Source organism: Salmo salar, chromosome 11 (assembly GCF_965601325.2).
Source record: "Salmo salar chromosome 11, fSalSal1, whole genome shotgun sequence".
NCBI classification, from domain to species: domain Eukaryota; kingdom Metazoa; phylum Chordata; class Actinopteri; order Salmoniformes; family Salmonidae; genus Salmo; species Salmo salar.
In genome coordinates this window covers 106,381,735-106,401,073 of record NC_138301.1, presented here as the reverse complement: position 1 = coordinate 106,401,073, position 19,339 = coordinate 106,381,735, and the positions used below count along the sequence as shown (strand labels likewise).

The window sequence follows — 19,339 nt, the reverse complement described above, 5'->3', positions numbered from 1 at the left end:
GCCAAGAAACACAAGCAATAGACATTAGACCATTGGAAATCTGTCCTTTAATCTGATGAGTCCAAATGTAAGATTTTTGGTTTCAATCACTGTGTCTTTGTGAGACGCAGAGTAGGTGAATGGATGATCTCTGCATGTGTGGTTCCCACCGTGAAGCATGGAGGAGGTGTGATGGTGTGGGGTTGCTTTGCTGGTGACACTGTCTGTGATTTATTTAGAATTCAAGGCACACTTAACCAGCATAGCTACCACAGCATTCTGCAGCGATACACCATCCCATCTGGTTTGCGCTTAGTGGGACTATCATTTGTTTTTCAACAGGACAATGACCCAACACACCTCCAGGCTGTGTAAGGGCTATTTTACCAAGAAGGAGATTGATGGAATGCTGCATCAGATGACCCGGCCTCCACAATCACCCGACCTCAACCCAATTGAGATGGTTTGGGATGAGTTGGCCCGCAGAGTGAGGGAAAAGCAGCCAACAAATGCTCAGCATATGTGGGAACTCCTTCAAGACGGTTGGAAAAGCATTCCAGGTGAAGCTCATTCAGAGAATGCAAAGTGTGCAAAGCTGTCATCAAGGCAAAGTGTGGCTACTTTGAATCATCTAAAATCTAAAATATATTTTGATTTGTTTAACACTTCTTTTGGTGACTATAATGATTCCATATGTGTTATTTCATAGTTTTGATGTCTTCACTATTATTCTACAATGTAGCAAATGGTAAAAAATTAAGAAAAACTCTTCAATGAGTAGGTGTGTCCAAACTTTTGACTGGTGCTGTATGTATGCATGACTGTAATAAAGTTAGACAATTATTTCAAAGAAAGAACTCAAAAGTTCGAAAGAATTTCACTTTATTTTCCTTTGCTCTTGAAACAATGTTTCTATTTCCTTTATATAAAAAAAGAAACACTCCACAATTTATAGAGGATATATATTTACATATGAGGTTCAGTCATCTGGGATCATTGCATGCATTTAGTTTCTTTAAAATCAAAACGTGTATGTACAGAATACATCAGAATGTTTCCTCCGCAGTATAACGTGTAGATGATTCTTCCTGTTCTTTTAATCAAAGATTGAAAGTTTAAAACAGCATGAGCGATGTAGATGTGAGAGACTTGGGAGAGCAGACTGACCTTGTAATGTGGATGGATGGAGGGGGGGGGGCAGGAAATAGCTCCAGGCTTTATCTCACATACAGTACACCATGACACAAAGCCTGTACTAATGCTCGGATATGGCAACCACTAGGAAATTACAAATTCATGTGCTATTAGGCTTACAGAAGTATAAGGCTTGTTTGAAAGTTGTTTGATATAAAGGATAAGGAACAATAGCTGATATGTTCTGTCAACAAACAATTGTACATATTTGTGTCTTGTGTCAGGATATGTTATCAAAAAAGCTCAGAGAATGGATTGTTGTCTCCCAAAAACCACTTGTAGAGTCTTGTCACATTGACATTTTGTCACATTTACATTGACTATGAGTAGGCTACGTGATGCCTATAATTACAAGTTGGCAGATTTTCTTGGCACTTGTCAGCAGACGAGGGGATGGGCTGTTGTTGCATGTTTCTGGAATGAGAATAGTGATAGCAAAATAGCAACACAGTAACCTGTTTTTGAGTCAGAGACATCAACAGCTCTGGTTATGGTGATGTCAATGCAGTAGGGTGTGGTGGGCGGTCACTGACAGGTGAATGGCATTCTAAACAGGGGAGGCAGCAAAACTTAATACATTAATCAAAAAACTTAATATCACCAATCACCACATCATAGAAAATAAACTATACAAAGGAAATTGAAATACATCAGAGATTAGTTCCCATAAACCTGTCAGAGCAGGGTTCTGTGGCCAGCTCGAATTTCAGTGTGTATTTCTGTATATGCACTTTGTGCTGATGTAAAAAGGGCTTTATAAATAAATGTGATTGATTGATCCAAGCATGTTCCAATTGACAGACACAAAGCTAACTAAAACAATGGAATGTTCTATATACATGTAGTTCCAGCTAGTCATTAGTAAAATACTTGGTACATTAAAAACCAGTGATAACATTCATGAGTTGTACAGGCACTACTAATAAGAGATATGTTTCACTGACAAAGTTACATACAAAACAGACACCAACACGGGAGTGGACACAACAGAAACACCGGCAACATAAACTGTAGCAGGTGTGTTTGTGTATGAGGGACAAAAATATAAATGCAGTGAAGCTCAAATCTATAATTTGGCTCTATACTCAAGCATTTTGGATTGGAGATAAAATGGATCATATGAGGCAACATTAAATCATTTCACCTTTTATTTGAAGGTATTTTCATACATATTGGTTTTACTGTTTAGAAATAAAAAGTACTTTATGCATCTAGTCCCCTCATTTGAAGGTGTCATAAGTACACTGAACAAAAATATAAACTCAACATGCAAAGTGTTGGTCCCATGTTTCATCAGCTGAAATAAAAGATCACAGAAAATGTTCCATATGCACAAAAAGCATATTTCTCTCCAATAGTGTGCACACATTTGTTTACATCCCTGTTAGTGAGTATTTCTCCTTTGTCAAGATAATCCATTCACCTGACAGGTGTGACATATCAAGAAGCTGATTAAACAGCAGGATCATTAATTACATAGGTGCACCTTGTGCTGGGGACAATAAAAGGAAACGCTAAAATCTGCAGTTTTGTCACACAACACAATGCCACAGATGACTCAATTTTGAGGGAGTGTGCAAATGGCATGCTGACAGCAGGAATGTACACCAGAGCTCTTGCCAGAGAATTTAATGTTCATTTCTCTACCATAAGTCACCTCCAACGTTGTTTTAGAGAATTTGGCAGTACGTCCAACCGGCCTCACTACTGCAGACCATGTGTATGGCGTCGTATGGGCACGCGGTTTGCTGATGTCAACGTTGTGAACAGAGTGCCCCATGGTGGCGGTTGGGTTAGGCTATGGGCAGGCATAAGATACGGACAATTGCATTTTATTGATGGCAATTTGTGGCCCGTTTCAAGAAACTATGTCTTGTCGCACTTCACTAATTCACAGGTGAGGGATTTCAACTATTACATTTTTTTTAAATCAAAATGTTGTTTTTTTGGTCAGAAATGCCTTCTGGAACATTCATGTGCCTTAATAACAAACTTGTATGCAATCTGTAAATACGAATAATTTTTTTTAATAACGAGCCTAGTTGGTTTAGCCACAGAAAAATACAGGAACTTTCCCTTTAGCCATGATTGGCTGAGATAATGGATGGGCTGAACATGCCGAGAGATGAGTTTGGATTGGTCTGCCATGTAGCATGCTTCTGTCTATAAGTATGTGTGGATAATCCTGTCTACCGCTGCTTTTTTTGAAAGATATCATGAACTGAAAAGGTTTTGCTACTGCTCTCAACATTGCTGCCCTGGAGTTAATAGCGCTATTAACAAAGCTCAGTGGGAAAACGTTGTGATGGACAACTTCCTGGAGGATGATCGTGCCATGCTGACTCTCTGACTCTGAAAATGAATCAGACACTGAGGAAATCCCTGATTTAGGTTAAAACATTTTCATTGAACCAGACAATGTAGTCTTCTGATGACAAAGGTGGGGAAGAAACGGTGTAGTTGTCACGGAAGAAGTTGACCGAGTTTTGAAATCAGTGAAATGCCCGGTGGAAGCAAAGAGATGATTACCAAATGCAGAGGGAGTCCAAAAAGAGAACACAGAAAGAAGGCTGTTGTATAAAACACCTCCCTCCAGATTACATCTTCAAACTAAGTGCAACCATGGCATCTATGACAATGGGAGAAGCGTTCATCCACGTATACGGGTATATGTCTAGCTACATTTTCAGATATTATACATTTCTAATTTTGTCAGAAAGTAATTTTCAATGCAAGTTAAAGCATACTGTTAGCTAGCTAGCTAATGTTAGCTGGCTCGCTAGCTAACATTACGTGTATGATCTGTGAAGGAGCTCTAGAAAGAGGCCCGAGTTCAAGAGTTGGAATTCCGAGTTGGATGACCGTTCAAATTGATTTTTGATGTGAAGAACAACATGACCTGCACCAAAGTCAGATTAGGATATAGGCCAAGGACTAGATCAAGTTTATTTTTACTACTACTTTTTGCTACTACTTTCACCACTTTTAGTCTTGAAATCTTTGGTTGTTTACTACACAGTGAATCCTTAAAGAGATGGGTGGGGCTAAGGCTTAGGAGGGTGTGAACGATGCTGAATGGTTGTAGACAAAGAAGGCCCCTCCAGTAGGTGTACCAAAATATTCACGGACCATTTCCTCAAAAATGGGGTTACAAGTTTATCAACTTTCAAAGCATAATCATTTTCTCACTCTTCCTCAACTGCAGTGTATTAAATACCATTTCCTAGCTCGGAGTCTCTACTTCTATGTAAAAAAACATAATTTCAAATTTTGCTACATAGGATCGAATCCAGGTGGTGGGTCACATTTGAATGCATAGAGATACCGTGACGAGAGCCCATTGTCGTGCCATTCATACGCTGCCATCACCTCATGTTTCAGCATGATAATAAACGGCCCCATGTCGCAAGGATCTGTACACAATTCCTGGAAGCTGAAAATGTCCCAGTTCATGGCCTTCATACTCACCAGACATGTCACCCATTAAGCATATTTGGGATGCACTGGATCGACATTTACAACAGCGTGTTCCAGTTCCCGCCAATATCCAGCAAGTGGGACAACATTCCACAGGCCACAATCAACTGCCTGATCAACTCTATGTGAAGGAGATGTGTCGCGCTGCATTAGGCAAATGGTGGTCACACCAGATACTGACTGGTTTTCTGATACACGCTGCTACTTTTTTTCTTTTTAAGGTGACCAACAGATGCATCTGTATTCCACGTCATGTGGAATCCATAGATTAGGGCCTAATGAATTTATTTAAATTGACTGATTTCCTTATATGAACTGTAACAAATTGTTGCATGTTGTGTTTATATTTTTGTTCAGTATAAATATTTATCAGTGAGTAACACTGATTCAATCAAACAGACATTGCAGACAAAAATACTATTGTTCCTGTACCACACAAAAGCATATTTGAAGTATGTGCAATACTAAGACTACATGTACTGATGGAAACAAAATGAAACTCCTTTAAGTGAAACTGCATCTGGAACAATTGTTCAGATTTCCTGCAATGTGAGGTTAATTGAATCAGGCTTTTTGAGACAATAAACATGTAAACTGTGGCCAAGAACAAACACCAAAGCAAACACTAAAGCAGAAAAGCAGGAAAATATCACCGGTTTGGAGCTGCAAACTCCAGTCACATAACTTAAGGGGTCATCAGGGGTGAAAAACAAACAAACAAAGCATATAAATAGAAAAGAAAATAGTTAAATAATTTTCCTGATTAAAATAGTTCAGTGGTCCGGATTCATCTATGGCAGTGCTTCCCAACTCCAGTCCTCAAGTACCCTCAACAGTACATATTTTAGTTCTAGTCCCAGACTAACTCACCTGATTCAACTCATTGAGGGCTTGCTGATTAGTTGAATCAGGTGTGTTTGTCCAGGGTTACAACAACAATATGTACTGTTGGGCATACTGAAGGACTGGAGTGATGAACGATGATCTATGGGATTGCCTCATTGTTTATGTTGTGTTCCTTATTTTACATTTTGCAGTTGTGAATCCAACTAGAGGAGCAAGTTATAAATGTAAAGATGAAATATGTCAATATTAAAAATTAACTGTTTCACTGCATCAAATTACCAAAAGATACAATCTTAGCATTATAAGTGTATATGGTACAATATCCTAACTAAATAACCATGTGCTTTCAACAAGTCCTATTCAAATAAGCACACGAGGTACGATCAAAGCTACATGCAGTCACAGTAGCAATGTCTCTAGGTCTGCATTTGAGAGAAGGTCCCGTGGCAGTGGGATGGCTCTCTCGTATACCGTACCGGTGTGAGCTACTAGTACCACATCTGAAGTACCTCAGAGCAGCCTCCCTGCACCACAGATGTGCTGCAGTAGAAAATCGGAATCATGGATACCATGCTTTTAAAAGTAAGCTTAGCATTCTTCCCTCAAATGGCACTGTTATTGGTAGTACAATAATTATTCTCAAATGCAGTCTGTAAGAAGTGTGTATACCAGTGCTTGGCTACTGCTGGCTCCTCTGAGGTAAAGCACCACTTAGGATGTCCCAAGCCTTACCTCTGGGATATCAGAGGTATATTGTGATATAACACAATAATCTTTACAAATATATCCCCTTTGAAAGCTAATTTGTTCTAAAAAGAAAAGTCAGGGTGTAAGGACCACTTGAGTTATGTGGTGTGGCTGGTTCGGCCAGCATGCAGTTCAGTTCTCTGAGTGAAAGAGTGAGTACATGCCTTTAACCTGTCTGGGCTAGGGGGCAGTATTTTCACGGCCGGATAAAAAAAACGTACCCGATTTAAACTGGTTACTACTCTTGCCCAGAAACGAGAATATGCATATTATTAGTAGATTTGATAGAAAACACTCTGAAGTTTCTAAAACTGTTTGAATGGTGTCTGTGAGTATAACAGAACTCATATGGCAGGCAAAAACCAGAAAATTCCAAGCAGGAAGTGGCCTGTCTGAGAATTTGTAGTTCTTCTTTTGATTCTCTATTGAAACTACAGTATCTGTGGGGTTACGTAGCACTTTCTAAGGCTTCCATTGGCTCTCTAAAGCCTTCAGAAAGCGGATTGAGGCGTCTCCTGTCTCTGGGCAGAGTATAGTAGCTCGGTTTCTCAGTGGTCTGCCTGGTGACAAAGAGATTGGATATGCGCATTCACGCGACCACGCTGTTTTTTCTTTTCCTCTTTGAATGAATACACTATTGTCCGGTTGGAATATTATCGCTATTTTACGAGAAAAATACCATAAAAATTGATTTTAAACAGCGTTTGACATGCTTCTAAGTACGGTAATGGAACATTTTGAATTTTTTTGTCTCGAAATGCGCTCGCACGTTACCCTTTGGATAGTGACCTGAACGCACGAACAAAACGGAGGTATTTGGACATAACTATGGATTATTTGGAACAAAAACAACATTTCTTGTGGAAGTAGCAGTCCTGGGAGTGCATTCTGACGAAGATCAGCAAAGGTAATACAATTTTTCAAATACTAATTCTGAGTTTAGTGTGCCCCGAACTTGGCGGGTGTCTGAATAGCTCACCGTGATGGCTGAGCTATGTACTCAGAATATTGCAAAATGTGCTTTTGCTGAAAAGCTATTTTAAAATCTGACATAGCGATTGCATAAAGGAGTTCTGTATCTATAATTCTTAAAATAATTGTTATGTATTTTGTCAACGTTTATGATGAGTAATTTAGTAAATTCACCAGAAGTTTTCGGTGGGAATACATTTTCTGAACATCACATGCCAATGTAAAAAGCTGTTTTTTGATATAAATATGAACTTGATTGAACAAAACATGCATGTATTGTATAACAATGTCCTAGGAGTGTCATCTGATAAAGATCATCAAAGGTTAGTGCTTCATTTAGCTGTGTTTTGGGTTTTTGTGACATACATGCTTGCTTGGAAAATGGCTGTGTGATTATTTTTGGCTATGTACTCTCCTAACATAATCTAATGTTTTGCTTTCGCTGTAAAGCCTTTTTGAAATCGGACAATGTGGTTAGATTAACGAGAGTCTTATCTTTAAAATGGTGTAAAATAGTCGTATGTTTGAAAAATTGAAATTATTGCATTTTTGAGGTTTTTCTATTTCGCGCCACGCTGTTCCACTGGCTGTTGAATAGAGTGGGACGGTCACGTCCCACCTAGCCCATAGAGGTTAAATCTGCTATCACTTCACTACAAATGTCTTCAATACTGAGTGTTGAAAACCCAGTGAATTCAGTGTTCGCACCACTAGGTTCAAAAGTGTCTGAGCATGGGCTTGTCAATATCACCATGGGGACAGACAGGTCTTCATCTTCACTGTGATTCATTCCTTAGTCTGACCTCTGTTCACCAGCTCTCATAAAGTCCACACTGTGCAGGTCACACAGGTCACACAGACAGCCACACTGGTACTCTACAAACACAGTACAGTAGGGTCCCCTTGGGGAGGACATGACAGTAGCTAACAATCTGATGGATGGGAGGCTGGTCCCAGCTGACATCATATAGGAACGGTGGGAGGATCTGAGTTAATCCATCCCTTTCTTGACTCAGTCAGCTGGCAATGGACTCCCTGCAGCCCCCAGCCCTCACCCCCTAAGGGGTCCCTGGTCCCCGGTGATGACCGGAGCAGGCTGGAAGCCCCCTCCTCTGTGGGGTGAAGGGCTGGGTTGTGGAAGGCTGGACTGGGCTGGGCGGGGTTTGAGGCAGTGTCCAGGCTGCTGTTAGACAGCAGACAGCTGGGTGGGCTTGGAGGCCGGCAGCTCCAGTAGAGCCTGAACGGTCATACCCACCTTCACCAGCCCACGCTCCTCTAGGATATGGTGGGGTAAACACAGCTTGTCCTGCCAGGGTAGAAACACAGCACACGGTCATCACCGGTCCTTTCAAAATACCTTCAGGTCAGTACAAGTGAATTGACGTTTGGATGCCAGTCTGTTTCTTTGTTAAAATACATTGTCAGCAAGACAACAATAAGGCAGTTGTATGAACCAAAAACAGGGGCACCCAAGCTCAACCTATCCTCTTGAGGTTTCCACATTAGGTTCAGGACTCAGACAGAAGTTTATCTACAAATGGTTATCTGTAGATGTTCTCCTGATAAGGGAGTGCGCCATAACTAGGAAAAGAGGCATATCAGATCTCTTGCTGGTAACTGAGAGGACTGATGGCAGCGATAGACAGTGGTGATTTTGTGATGTGCGTTTACCTGTGGCACGCCCAGCTTCTTACAGGCATCCAGGAAGTTCTCCACATTCCTGCGGCACTTGGCCATGCTAAGCTTTGGCTGTGGAACAGAGTTCGTCAGTTACATGGGAAAAAAAATGTTTATCCTTATTTGTTCTAAATAGTCTTGGCTTTTTTTTTTTCTTCTTGGCAGGTGGTTTGCTTTGCCTTTAGGGATATAAAACAACAGGTTTTCAACAGGTACTTACCACTGCTGGGGAGGGTACATGGATGCTGGCCACTGACCGAGGACGAATGTGATTGGCCAGATGGCACAAGACAACGCCATCCATCAGAGCAGCTCCGACATCATCCGGCAGCAAGACCTTTAGTCTGGACTCCAGGTTCTGAGAGGAGTCACAGTAATAACACATTCAACATGGATCCTGTAGAATAGATCACTGTGGAATATTGTACAACAACTATTGCAACCACTAAGGTAAGACATGTATGAACAGTCCACTGTAGGAGGTGTTTGGAAATCATATATATTAACAATATAGCAGACACTTCTTTCCAAAGTGACTTACAGACTTAGGCATGACATGCCAACAACAAATTCTGAACCTACACATCCATGTATAACTGACCAAATTATGTAAGACAAGCATTGACATTTTGTATTCTGTAAAGTGAATGTGGAAGAGGTGAAAAAAATGTTGCTGTCTACCAACAATTACAAGCCACCTTGGTCTGACAACTTGGATGGAAAATTACTGAGGATTTTCCTAAAGGAAAGTGTGTGCCCTCAGGCCTGGAGGGAAGCAAAAGTAATTCCGCTACCCAAGAATAGCAAAGCACCCTTTACAGGCTCAAACAGCTGACCAATCAGCCTGTTACCAACCCTTAGTAAACTTTGAGAAAAAATGTTTTTGAACAGATACAACGTTATTTCAGAGTAAACAAATTGACAACAGATTTTCAGCATGCTTTAAGGGACGGGCATTCAACATGTACGGCACTGACACAGAGAAATGAGAGAAATTGACAAAAAGATTGTGGAATGTGTTTTGTTAGACTTCAGTGTAGCTTTTGACATTATCAATCATAATCTGCTGCTGGAAAAACATGTGTGTTATGGCTTTACATCCCCTGCTATATTGTGGATCGAGAGTTACCTTGTAGCAAAATCCTGCACGGAGCCTTCAAATCAAATCAATTTTTATTTGTCAGTGAAATGACCTTACAGTGAAATGCATACTTACAAGCCCTTAACCAACAATGCCATTTTAAGAAAAATAAGTGTTCAGTAAAAAATAGATAAGAAAAAGTAGAAAATAAAAGTAACAAATAATTAAACAGCAGCAGTAAAATAACAATAGCGAGGCTATATACAGGGGGTACAGGTACAGAGTCAATGCGCAGGAGTACCGGTTATAAGACACAGTGGCAGAAACATTATTCACCGTGCGCTGCCACTTTAAGAGTGCATCAGCAGTCAGGAAGGAGGAAATAAAGATAGCTCTTCTGAGTAATAGCAACATTGTTGCGAAAATTTGAAAAACAAACCAACAAACCATCAGCTGTATCAGAGGGACAGACAGTGTAACTGCAAGCCTGAAGTCAACAGCTAAGACCCCCCCTCCTCTCATTTCCATCCATCGTTCCAGTGCGTTTCACTGCAGCAGACTTCATTTTATTCCCTATGTGCTCCTTTTGATGTTCTGTGTTGTTGGACTATTAGTCCCCATTTTAGTTAAAGGGAGTTTGCATGAGTTATTATTTATTGTTGTTTGAACTGTATGGATTTTCTGTCGGACTATTTACATTTGGCCGAGAAGATTCTAGGACATTTTAAGGCCTTTGTTTTGTCTATAACCCCCCCCCCCCCCCACCCCCATGCACACACACAAACTCATTCATACCCCCTGCACTCCTAATACAGATGTCATGATTGGGGGAAGGAAAGAACTAGTGGGGGTTAACAACTCATGCCCTGTTGTAAATCAAGGGAGAAGATTCAGGCCTGCGCTCTCAAGATTCACCAAAGGAATGTTCTTTGTTTCAACAAACTGGCAGCTTCATTAAATAGTACCCGCAAAATACCAGCTTCAACGCCAACAGTGAAGAGGCGACTCCGGGATGCTGGCCTTCTAGGCGGAGTTGCAAAGAAAAAGCCATATCTCAGACTGGCCAATAAAAATAAAAGATTAAGATGGGCAAAGAACACAGACACTGGACGGAAGAACTTTGCCTAGAAGGTCAGCATCCCGGAGTCGCCTCTACACTGTTGACGTTGAGACTGGTGTTTTGCTGGTACTATTTAACGAAGCTGCCAGTTGAGAACTTGTGAGGCGTCTGTTTCTCAAACTAGACACTCTAATGTACTTGTCCTCTTGCTCAGTTGCGCACCGGGGCCTCCCACTCCTTTTTCTATTCTGGTTAGAGACAGTTTTAGCTGTTCTGTGAAAGGAGTAGTACACAGCGTTGTACGAGATCTTCAGTTTCTTGGCAATTTCTCACATGGAATAGTCTTCATTTCTCAGAACAAGAATAGACTGACGAGTTTCAGTATTGAGTTATTTGTTTCTGGCCATTTTGAGCCTGTTGTAATTGAACCCACAAATGCTGACGCTCCAGATACTTAACTAGTCTAAAGAAGGTCAGTATTATGTGTTCCCATTTAATTAGCTAGTAAATAAATAATTAAACCAATTTGTGTCGTACTGAATCATAAGTAGGACTCTGGTTTTTGCAGATGCAAGGTTACGACTGTTCAGAATTATGATGATACGAGGTTGTGATTAATAAATTGACTGTTTATAGATGTGATAGGTAAAGATCTTTTAGCGTTTAATTCGGGAGATGGTAACTCTTTAAAGAACCGCTCTCGTGGTGCCCCAGATCCTAATGAGTTAATTGTTACATGATTAAGTTAAATCGGGTAACAATTAAACATACTTAGTTAATTAGATAAATAACAGTCTTCAGATTAATGTTAAAGTCAAGTCACAACACAGACTATTGCAAATACTCTAATGTTGATGACTGGGTTCTTTCTTGTCAATTGTTTCTATGAAGTTGCCGTTAAATTGCTATTGTATGAGGTATTATTGGTTGTGTTACCCCTGTGCTGTGACGTGTGTTTTATATGGTGTGTCTTATCTTTTCTTTCCACTGGCTATCTGGCCAACAGACTACACTCTAAGCAGTCTATTCTGCTGATGTGTGTGTGTCTGGTAGCCCTACTGTCACATCTTCTCCTGTTCCTCCCCTCTGGCGTACGACGTCACCAGAATACTAACCACCGGTCCTGGGATTCATTATTACGCACACCTGGCACCTATCGTTACGCACACCTGTTAATTATTATGATTCACACTTGGACTTCATTATCTTCATTATTTCCTCCCATTTATATGTCACTCCCTTATGTTTTCTCACCAGTTGGTATTGCTCTTGTTTACCGGCGTGTAGCATTATGGAATAGTCTCGTTACTGGTTTTGTTGTTTTACTAAACGTTTCACCTGCACCTGCTTCCCGACTCACAGCGCCGTTATTACAGCTACTCTATCTATCCTAATCTTTTCCTTTCGGCAGGGTTAATATATACTTGGCGCCCCAACAAAATCTTTATCTTTACCCCTCTAACAATACCACTACAACCAGTTTAACAGAACACATGGAAGCCTCTCCATAACAATCCAGGTAGAATCAGGATTCCCCCTTGGCAGCTGTCTAGGTCCCTTACTATTTTCAATCTTTAATAATGACCTGCCACTGGCTATAAGTAAAGCCTGTCAGATACCACAGCAAGTGAAATCACTGCAACACCTAACAAAGAGCTGCAGTCAGCTTCAGAATGGGTGGCAAGAAAAAAAATAACTAAACACATTGTATTTGGGACAAATCATTCACTGACCCCTAAATGTGGAAATTGAGCAAGTTGTGGAGACTAAACTGCTTGGAGTAACCCTGGATTGTAAACTGTCATGGTCAAAACATGTTGATGCAACAGAAGCTAAGATGGGGAGAGGTCTGTCCATAATACACTGCTATTCTGCCTTCTTAACAACATCAACAAGGCAAGTCCTACAGGCCCTAGTTTTCGTCGCACCTGGATGACTGTTCAGTCGTGGTCAGGTGCCACAAAGAGGGACTTAGGAAAATTACAATTGGCCCAGAACGGGGTAACACGGCTGGCCCTTAAATGTACACAGAGAACTAACATGAAATACAAGTCAATCTCTCCTGGCTCAAAGTATCATAGAGGAGAGATTGACTTCATCACTACTTGTATCTGTGAGAAGTATTGACATGTTGAATGCACTGAGCTATCAGTTTAAACTACTAGAACACAGCTCGTACACCCATGCATACCCCACAAGACATGCCATCAGAGCTCTCTTCACAGTCCCCAAGTCCAGAACAGACTATGGGAGGCCCACAGTACTACATAGAGACATGACTATATGGAACTCTATTCCAAATCAAGTAGCTTATGCAAACAGTAAAATCAGATTTAAAAAGCAGATAAAAATACACACAGTGGGGACTGTGAAGAGACACATGCACACACACACACGATAACATACGCATTATACACACATGTACACATGGATTTTGTGTTGTAGATACAATGTATGTGGTAGTAGAGTAGTGGCCTGAGGGCACACACTTAATGTGTTGAGAAATCTGTTGCGAAATATATTGTAATGTTATATAAATGCATTCATTTTGCTGAACCTCAGGAAGAGTAGCTGCTGCCTTGGCAGGAATGACAGGGGATCCATAAACAATACAGTCATGCAAGCATAACTTTTTAACTCATGGTTAGTCCTGGGAATTGAACCCACTATTTTGGTGTTGCTCTACCAACTGAGCCGAATGCACGCAGGCAAGCATGCACACACATTGTTTCAAAGGGAGGTAACCAAGAACCCGATGTTCACTCTGACCGAGCTCTAGAGTTCCTCAGTGGAGATGGGAGAAGGACAACCATCTCTGCAGCACCCATCAGGCCTTTATGTTAGAGTGGCCAGACGGAAGCCACTCCTCAGTAAATGGCACATGATAGCCCGCTTGGAGTTTTCCAAAAGGCAAATACTCTCAGACCATGAGAAACAAGATTCTCTGGTCTGATGAAACCAAGATTGAACTCTATGGCCTGAATGCCAAGCGTCACGTCTGGATGAATCCTGGCACCATCCCTACGGTGAAGCATGGCGGTGGGAGCATCATGATGATGGGATGTTTTTCAGCGGCAGGGACTGGAAGACTAGTCAGGATCGGGGTAAAGATGAACAGAGCAAAGTACAGAGAGATCCTTGATGAAAACCTGCTCCAGAGCGCTCAGGACCTTAGACTGGGGTGAAGGTTCACCTTCCAACAGCACAACGACCCTAAGCACACAGCCAAGACAATGCAGGAGTGGCTTCGGGACAAGTCTCTGAATGTCCTTGAGTGGCCCAGCCAGACACTGGACTTGAACCCAATCTAACATCTCGAGAGAGACCTGAAAATAGCTGTGCAGCGACGTTCCCCTGACAAAGCTTGAGAGGATCTGCAGAGTAGAATGGGAGAAACTCTCCAAATACAGGTGTGCTAAGTTTGTAGTGTCATAGTGAACAAAAAACATACAGTCAGCGGCAGTCCAGTCGGCGAAAAGAGCTTGTTGATGAGAGAGGTTGAAGGAGAATGGCAAGAATCGTGCTAAGTAACAGGCGGGCTACAAACAGACAAATAACAGTGCAGTATATCAGTGGTGTGCAGAACGGCATCTCAGAACACAACTTGTCGATCCTTGTCACGGATGGGTTAATGCAGCAGACGACCACACCGGGTTCCACTCCTATCAGCTAAAGACAAGAAGAATCGGCTCCAGTGATCACCAACACTTGACAATTGAGGAATGGAAAAATAGGCCCTGGAACATGACAGCAAGTTCAGTTTACTTGAGTGGCCTGCACAGTCTCCAGACCTCAACCCAATAGATCATCTTTAGGATGAGATGGAACAGGCTGTTCGCAACATGAACGTACCATCGTCCAATCTGCAGCAACTGCGTGATGCCATTGCGTCAGCATGGACCAACATACTAGATTGGTGTACCTAATAAGTATATATCCTGTCTGGGCTAGGGGGCAGTATTTTCACGGCCGGATGAAAAACATACCCAATTTAAACAGGTTACTACTCTGGCCCAGAAACTAGAATATGCATATTATTAGTAGATTTGGATAGAAAACAGTCTGAAGTTTCTAAACCTGTTTGAATGGTGTCTGTGAGTATAACAGAACTCATATGGCAGGCAAAAACCAGAGAAAAATACAACCAGGAAATGAAAAATCTGGTGCCTGTAGGTTTTTCAAGTCATTGCCAATCGAACACAGTGACTAAGGATTCATTTTGCACTTCCTAAGGCTTCCACTAGACGTCAACAGTCTTTAGAAAGTTGTTTGAGGCGTCTATGATGAACAGAGACCGAATGAGAAGGCTGGGAAGTTGGTGACCCAGGGAAGGATGTCAATTCATTGGTGCGCATTCACGCAAGAGGTAGCTCTGTTCCAAAACGTTTAAGACAATGCATGGGTCCGGTTGGAATATTACTGAAGTTTCACGTTATAAAGGCCCTAAAAATTGATGCTATACAACGTTTGACATGTTTGAATGAACGTAAATAGATTTTTTTTTTACTTTCCGTCGTGACATTTTCCTCGCGCGTCCTACATTTTGAGTAGCTTAATGAACGCGCAAAGAACATGGAGTTATTTGGACATAAATTATGAACTTTATCGAACAAAACAACATTTGTTGTGGACCTGGGATTCCTGGAAGTGCCTTCTGATGAAGATTATTAAAGGTAAGTGAATATTTCTAATGCTATATATGCATTTAGATGACTCCAAAATGGCGGCTATCTGTATTGCATACTGTATTTTTCTGAGCACAGTACTCAGATTATTGCAAAGTGTGCTTTCACAGTAAAGTTATTTTGAAATCTGTCAATGCGGTTGCATTCAGGAGATGTTAATCTATAATTCTTTGAATAACAGTTTAATATTTTATCAACGTTTATGACGGGTATTTTTGTAAATTGTAGTGCTGATTCACCGGAAGTTTTGGGGGAAATACATTTTCTGAACGTCACGCGCCAATGTAAAATGCTGTTTTTGGATATAAATATTGATAGAAAGAAAAATGCATGTATTGTCTAACATAATGTCCTAGGAGTGTCATCTGATGAAGATTGTCAAAGGTTAGTGCATAATTTTAGCTGGTTTTCTGCTTTTGGTGACGCCTGTCCTTGCATTGAAAATGGCTGTGTGTAATTTTTTGTCTATGTACTGTCCTAACATAATCTAACTTTATGCTTTCGCCGTAAAGCCTCTTTGAAATCGGACAATGTGGTTGGATTAAGGAGATGTTTATCTTTCAAATGGTGTAAAATAGTTGATTGTTTGAGAAATTGAAATTATTAGATTTATGCTATCTTGTCAAGCAATCCCGTTACCGGGATGAGAACGGGAAGGGGTCGCATAGAGGATATACACTGTATATACAGTTGAAGTCTGAAGTTTACATACACCTTAGCCAAATACATTTAAACTCAGTTCCTCACAATTCCTGACATTTAATCCTAGTAAAAATTCCCTGTCTTATGTCAGTTAGGATCACCACTTTATTTTAAGAATGTGAAATGTCAGAATAATAGCAGAGAGAATTATTTCAGCTTTTATTTCTTTCATCACATTTCCAGTGGGTCAGAAGTTTACATACACTCAATTAGTATTTGGTAGCATTGCCTTTAAATTGTTTAACTTGGGTCAAATGTTTCGGGTAGCCTTCCGCAAGCTTCCCACAATAAGATGGGTGAATATTGGCCCATTTCTCCTGACAGAGCTGGTGTAACTGAGTCAGGTTTGTAGGCCTCCTTGCTCACGCACACTTTTTCAGTTCTGCCCACAAATTTTCTATAGGATTGAGGTCAGGGTTTTGTGATGGCCACTCAAATACCTTGACTTTGTTGTCCTTAAGTCATTTTGACACAACTTTGGAAGTATGCTTGGGGTCATTGTCCATTTTGTAGACCCATTTGCGACCAAGCTTTAACTTCCTGACTGATGTCTTGAGATGCTGCTTCAATATATCCACAGAATTTTTCTTCCTTGTGATAACATCTATTTTGTGAAGTGCACCAGTCCCACCTGCAGCAAAGCACCCCCGCAACATGATGCTGCCACCCCCGTGCTTCACGGTTGGGATGGTGTTCTTCAGATTGCAAGCATCCCCCTTTTCCTCCAAAAATAACGATGGTCATTATGGCAAAACAGTTCTATTTTTGTTTCATCAAACCAGAGAACATTTCTCCAAAAAGTACGATCTTTGTCCCCATGTGCAGTTGCAAACCGTAGTCTGGCTTTTTTATGGCAGTTTTGGAGGAGTGGCTTCTTCCTTGCTGAGCGGCCTTTCAGGTTAGGTCGATATAGGACTCGTTTTACTGTGGATATAGATACTTTTGTACCTGTTTCCTCCAGCATCTTCACAAGGTCCTTTACTGTTGTTCCGGGATTGATTTACACTTGCCCCCCAAAGAACGTTAATCTCTAGGAGACAGAACGCGTCTCCTTCCTGAGCTGTATGACGGCTGCGTGATCCCATGGTGTTTATACTTGCACACTATTGTTTGTACAGATGAACGTGGTACCTTCAGGTGTTTGGAAATTGCTCCCAAGGATGAAACAGACTTGTGGAGATCTACAATTTTTTTCTGAGGTCTTGGCTGATTTCTTTGGATTTTCCCATGTCAAGCAAAGAGGCACTGAGTTTGAAGGTAGGCCTTGAAATACATCCACAGGTACACCTCCAATTGACTCAAATTATGTCAATTAGCCTATCAGAAGCTTCTAAAGCCATGACATCATTTTCTGGAATTTTCCAAGCTGTTTAAAGACACAGTCAATTTAGTGTATGTAAACTTCTGACCCACTGGAATTATGATACAGTGAATTATAAGTGAAATAATCTGTCTGTAAACAATTGTTGGAAAAATGACTTGTGTCATGCACAAAGTTGATGTCCTAACCAACTTGTCAAAACTATAGTTTGTTAACAATAAATTGGTGGAGTAGTTGAAAAACGAGTTTTAATGACCCCAACCTAAGTGTATGTAAACTTCCGATTTCAACTGTATAACAGATATATTTAACTTCAAGTATTTCACTCCACAGCTCCATATAAATGTGGGCGTGCAATGTGCATGCTTCTGGGGAGCCCTGAGGGACCCACTGGGATGCTGTCGAAAGCCCAACACTACCTGGAGCTGTCTCGAAGAACAAGTAGTGACACGTTGAGAATTCTGAGGAAAACATGAAATAGCCCATTCAAGTCTCATCAGATGAGGAAAACATCTTAGAATTACAGTAATACATTCTCCTGTCAACTCTGCCAATACAAGAGGAATTTGTTCACACCTGATGAATAGCTGCTGATTGTCCTTAAAACTCTTGACACATATTTTATAAAGGATTCAGTAAATTTCGTGGAGAATGAAAAGGACTGTTCCAAGTCTAATCGGATTACTCAAGGTTAGAGCGTTGGGCCAGTAAACAAAAGGTTGCTGGTTCGAATACCAGAGCCGACAAGGTGAAAAAGTCTGCCGGTGTGCCCTTAAGCAAGGCACTTAACCCTAATTGCTCCAGGGGAGCTTTACAATGGCGAGCCTGGCCCCATTCCCTGCGGGTGCCTCAGGGGGAGTTTAGATATGCAAAAAAAAACAATCCATTACACACATGTGTATAAAAGGACAAATATAAGCACTCCCCCAAATTATTATTATTATTGGTGATGGTATTTTAGTCATTGTTTGTCATCTGGTGTTTTCGGAGTGTCCTGACCTGCCGTAGGACGCCAATCTGCTCCATCTCCTCCCTCAGGTGTTCCATCTTTCTCCTCATGGTGAAACTGGGGTCTGATGACTCTTGACGGCTGCTTCGACAGAACGCTACACCAACATATAAGAAACATATAGGTTGTGACCTACAGAAATCACTGAAATTACACATTTAGGGAACTTTCAAACAATGGACCTCTGGGAATACCATTGAGCAATGCAGAGATGAGATCAGAGTCTAGACCTTTTACTGACCATAATCACAGTCTTCCTTCCAACAATAATTGTAACTTTCAGACTAGGGCTGTGATGGTCATGGAATTTTGACAGAGTATGGGAAACCCTGTTTAAAAACGGTTGTGACAGTTATTTTCATGACTGTCTTCATCCATAACCGTCAGTTTCACAGGGTATGGTAGCAGGTGCCAGGCGCACAGGTTTGTGTCAAGAACTGCAACACTGCTGGGTTTTTCACACAACAGTTTCCTGTCTGTGTCAAGAATGGTCCACCACCCAAAAGACATCCAGCCAACTTGACACAACTGTCGAAAGCATTGGAGTCAACATGGGCCAGCATCCCTGTGCAATGCTTTCGACACCTTG

At 41.1% G+C, this 19,339-nt stretch overlaps 1 protein-coding gene across 3 annotated transcripts in view; it reads right to left on the bottom strand.

Moving 5' to 3' along the window:
* Window positions 1-844: 844 nt before the first annotated feature.
* The window catches only part of LOC106563437 (leucine-rich repeat and calponin homology domain-containing protein 2), an 87,101-nt gene continuing 68,606 nt past the window's right edge, over window positions 845-19,339 (bottom strand). For all 3 annotated transcript variants that reach the window (XM_014129007.3, XM_014129008.3, XM_014129009.3), the window contains 4 exons: window positions 18,741-18,847; window positions 9,113-9,250; window positions 8,887-8,964; window positions 845-8,521 (listed from right to left, as the gene is read on the bottom strand). In XM_014129007.3, the coding sequence (XP_013984482.3) occupies window positions 8,402-8,521; window positions 8,887-8,964; window positions 9,113-9,250; window positions 18,741-18,847 (443 nt within the window). In that variant the 3' untranslated portion in view covers window positions 845-8,401. The remainder of the gene's footprint in view (window positions 8,522-8,886; window positions 8,965-9,112; window positions 9,251-18,740; window positions 18,848-19,339) is intronic.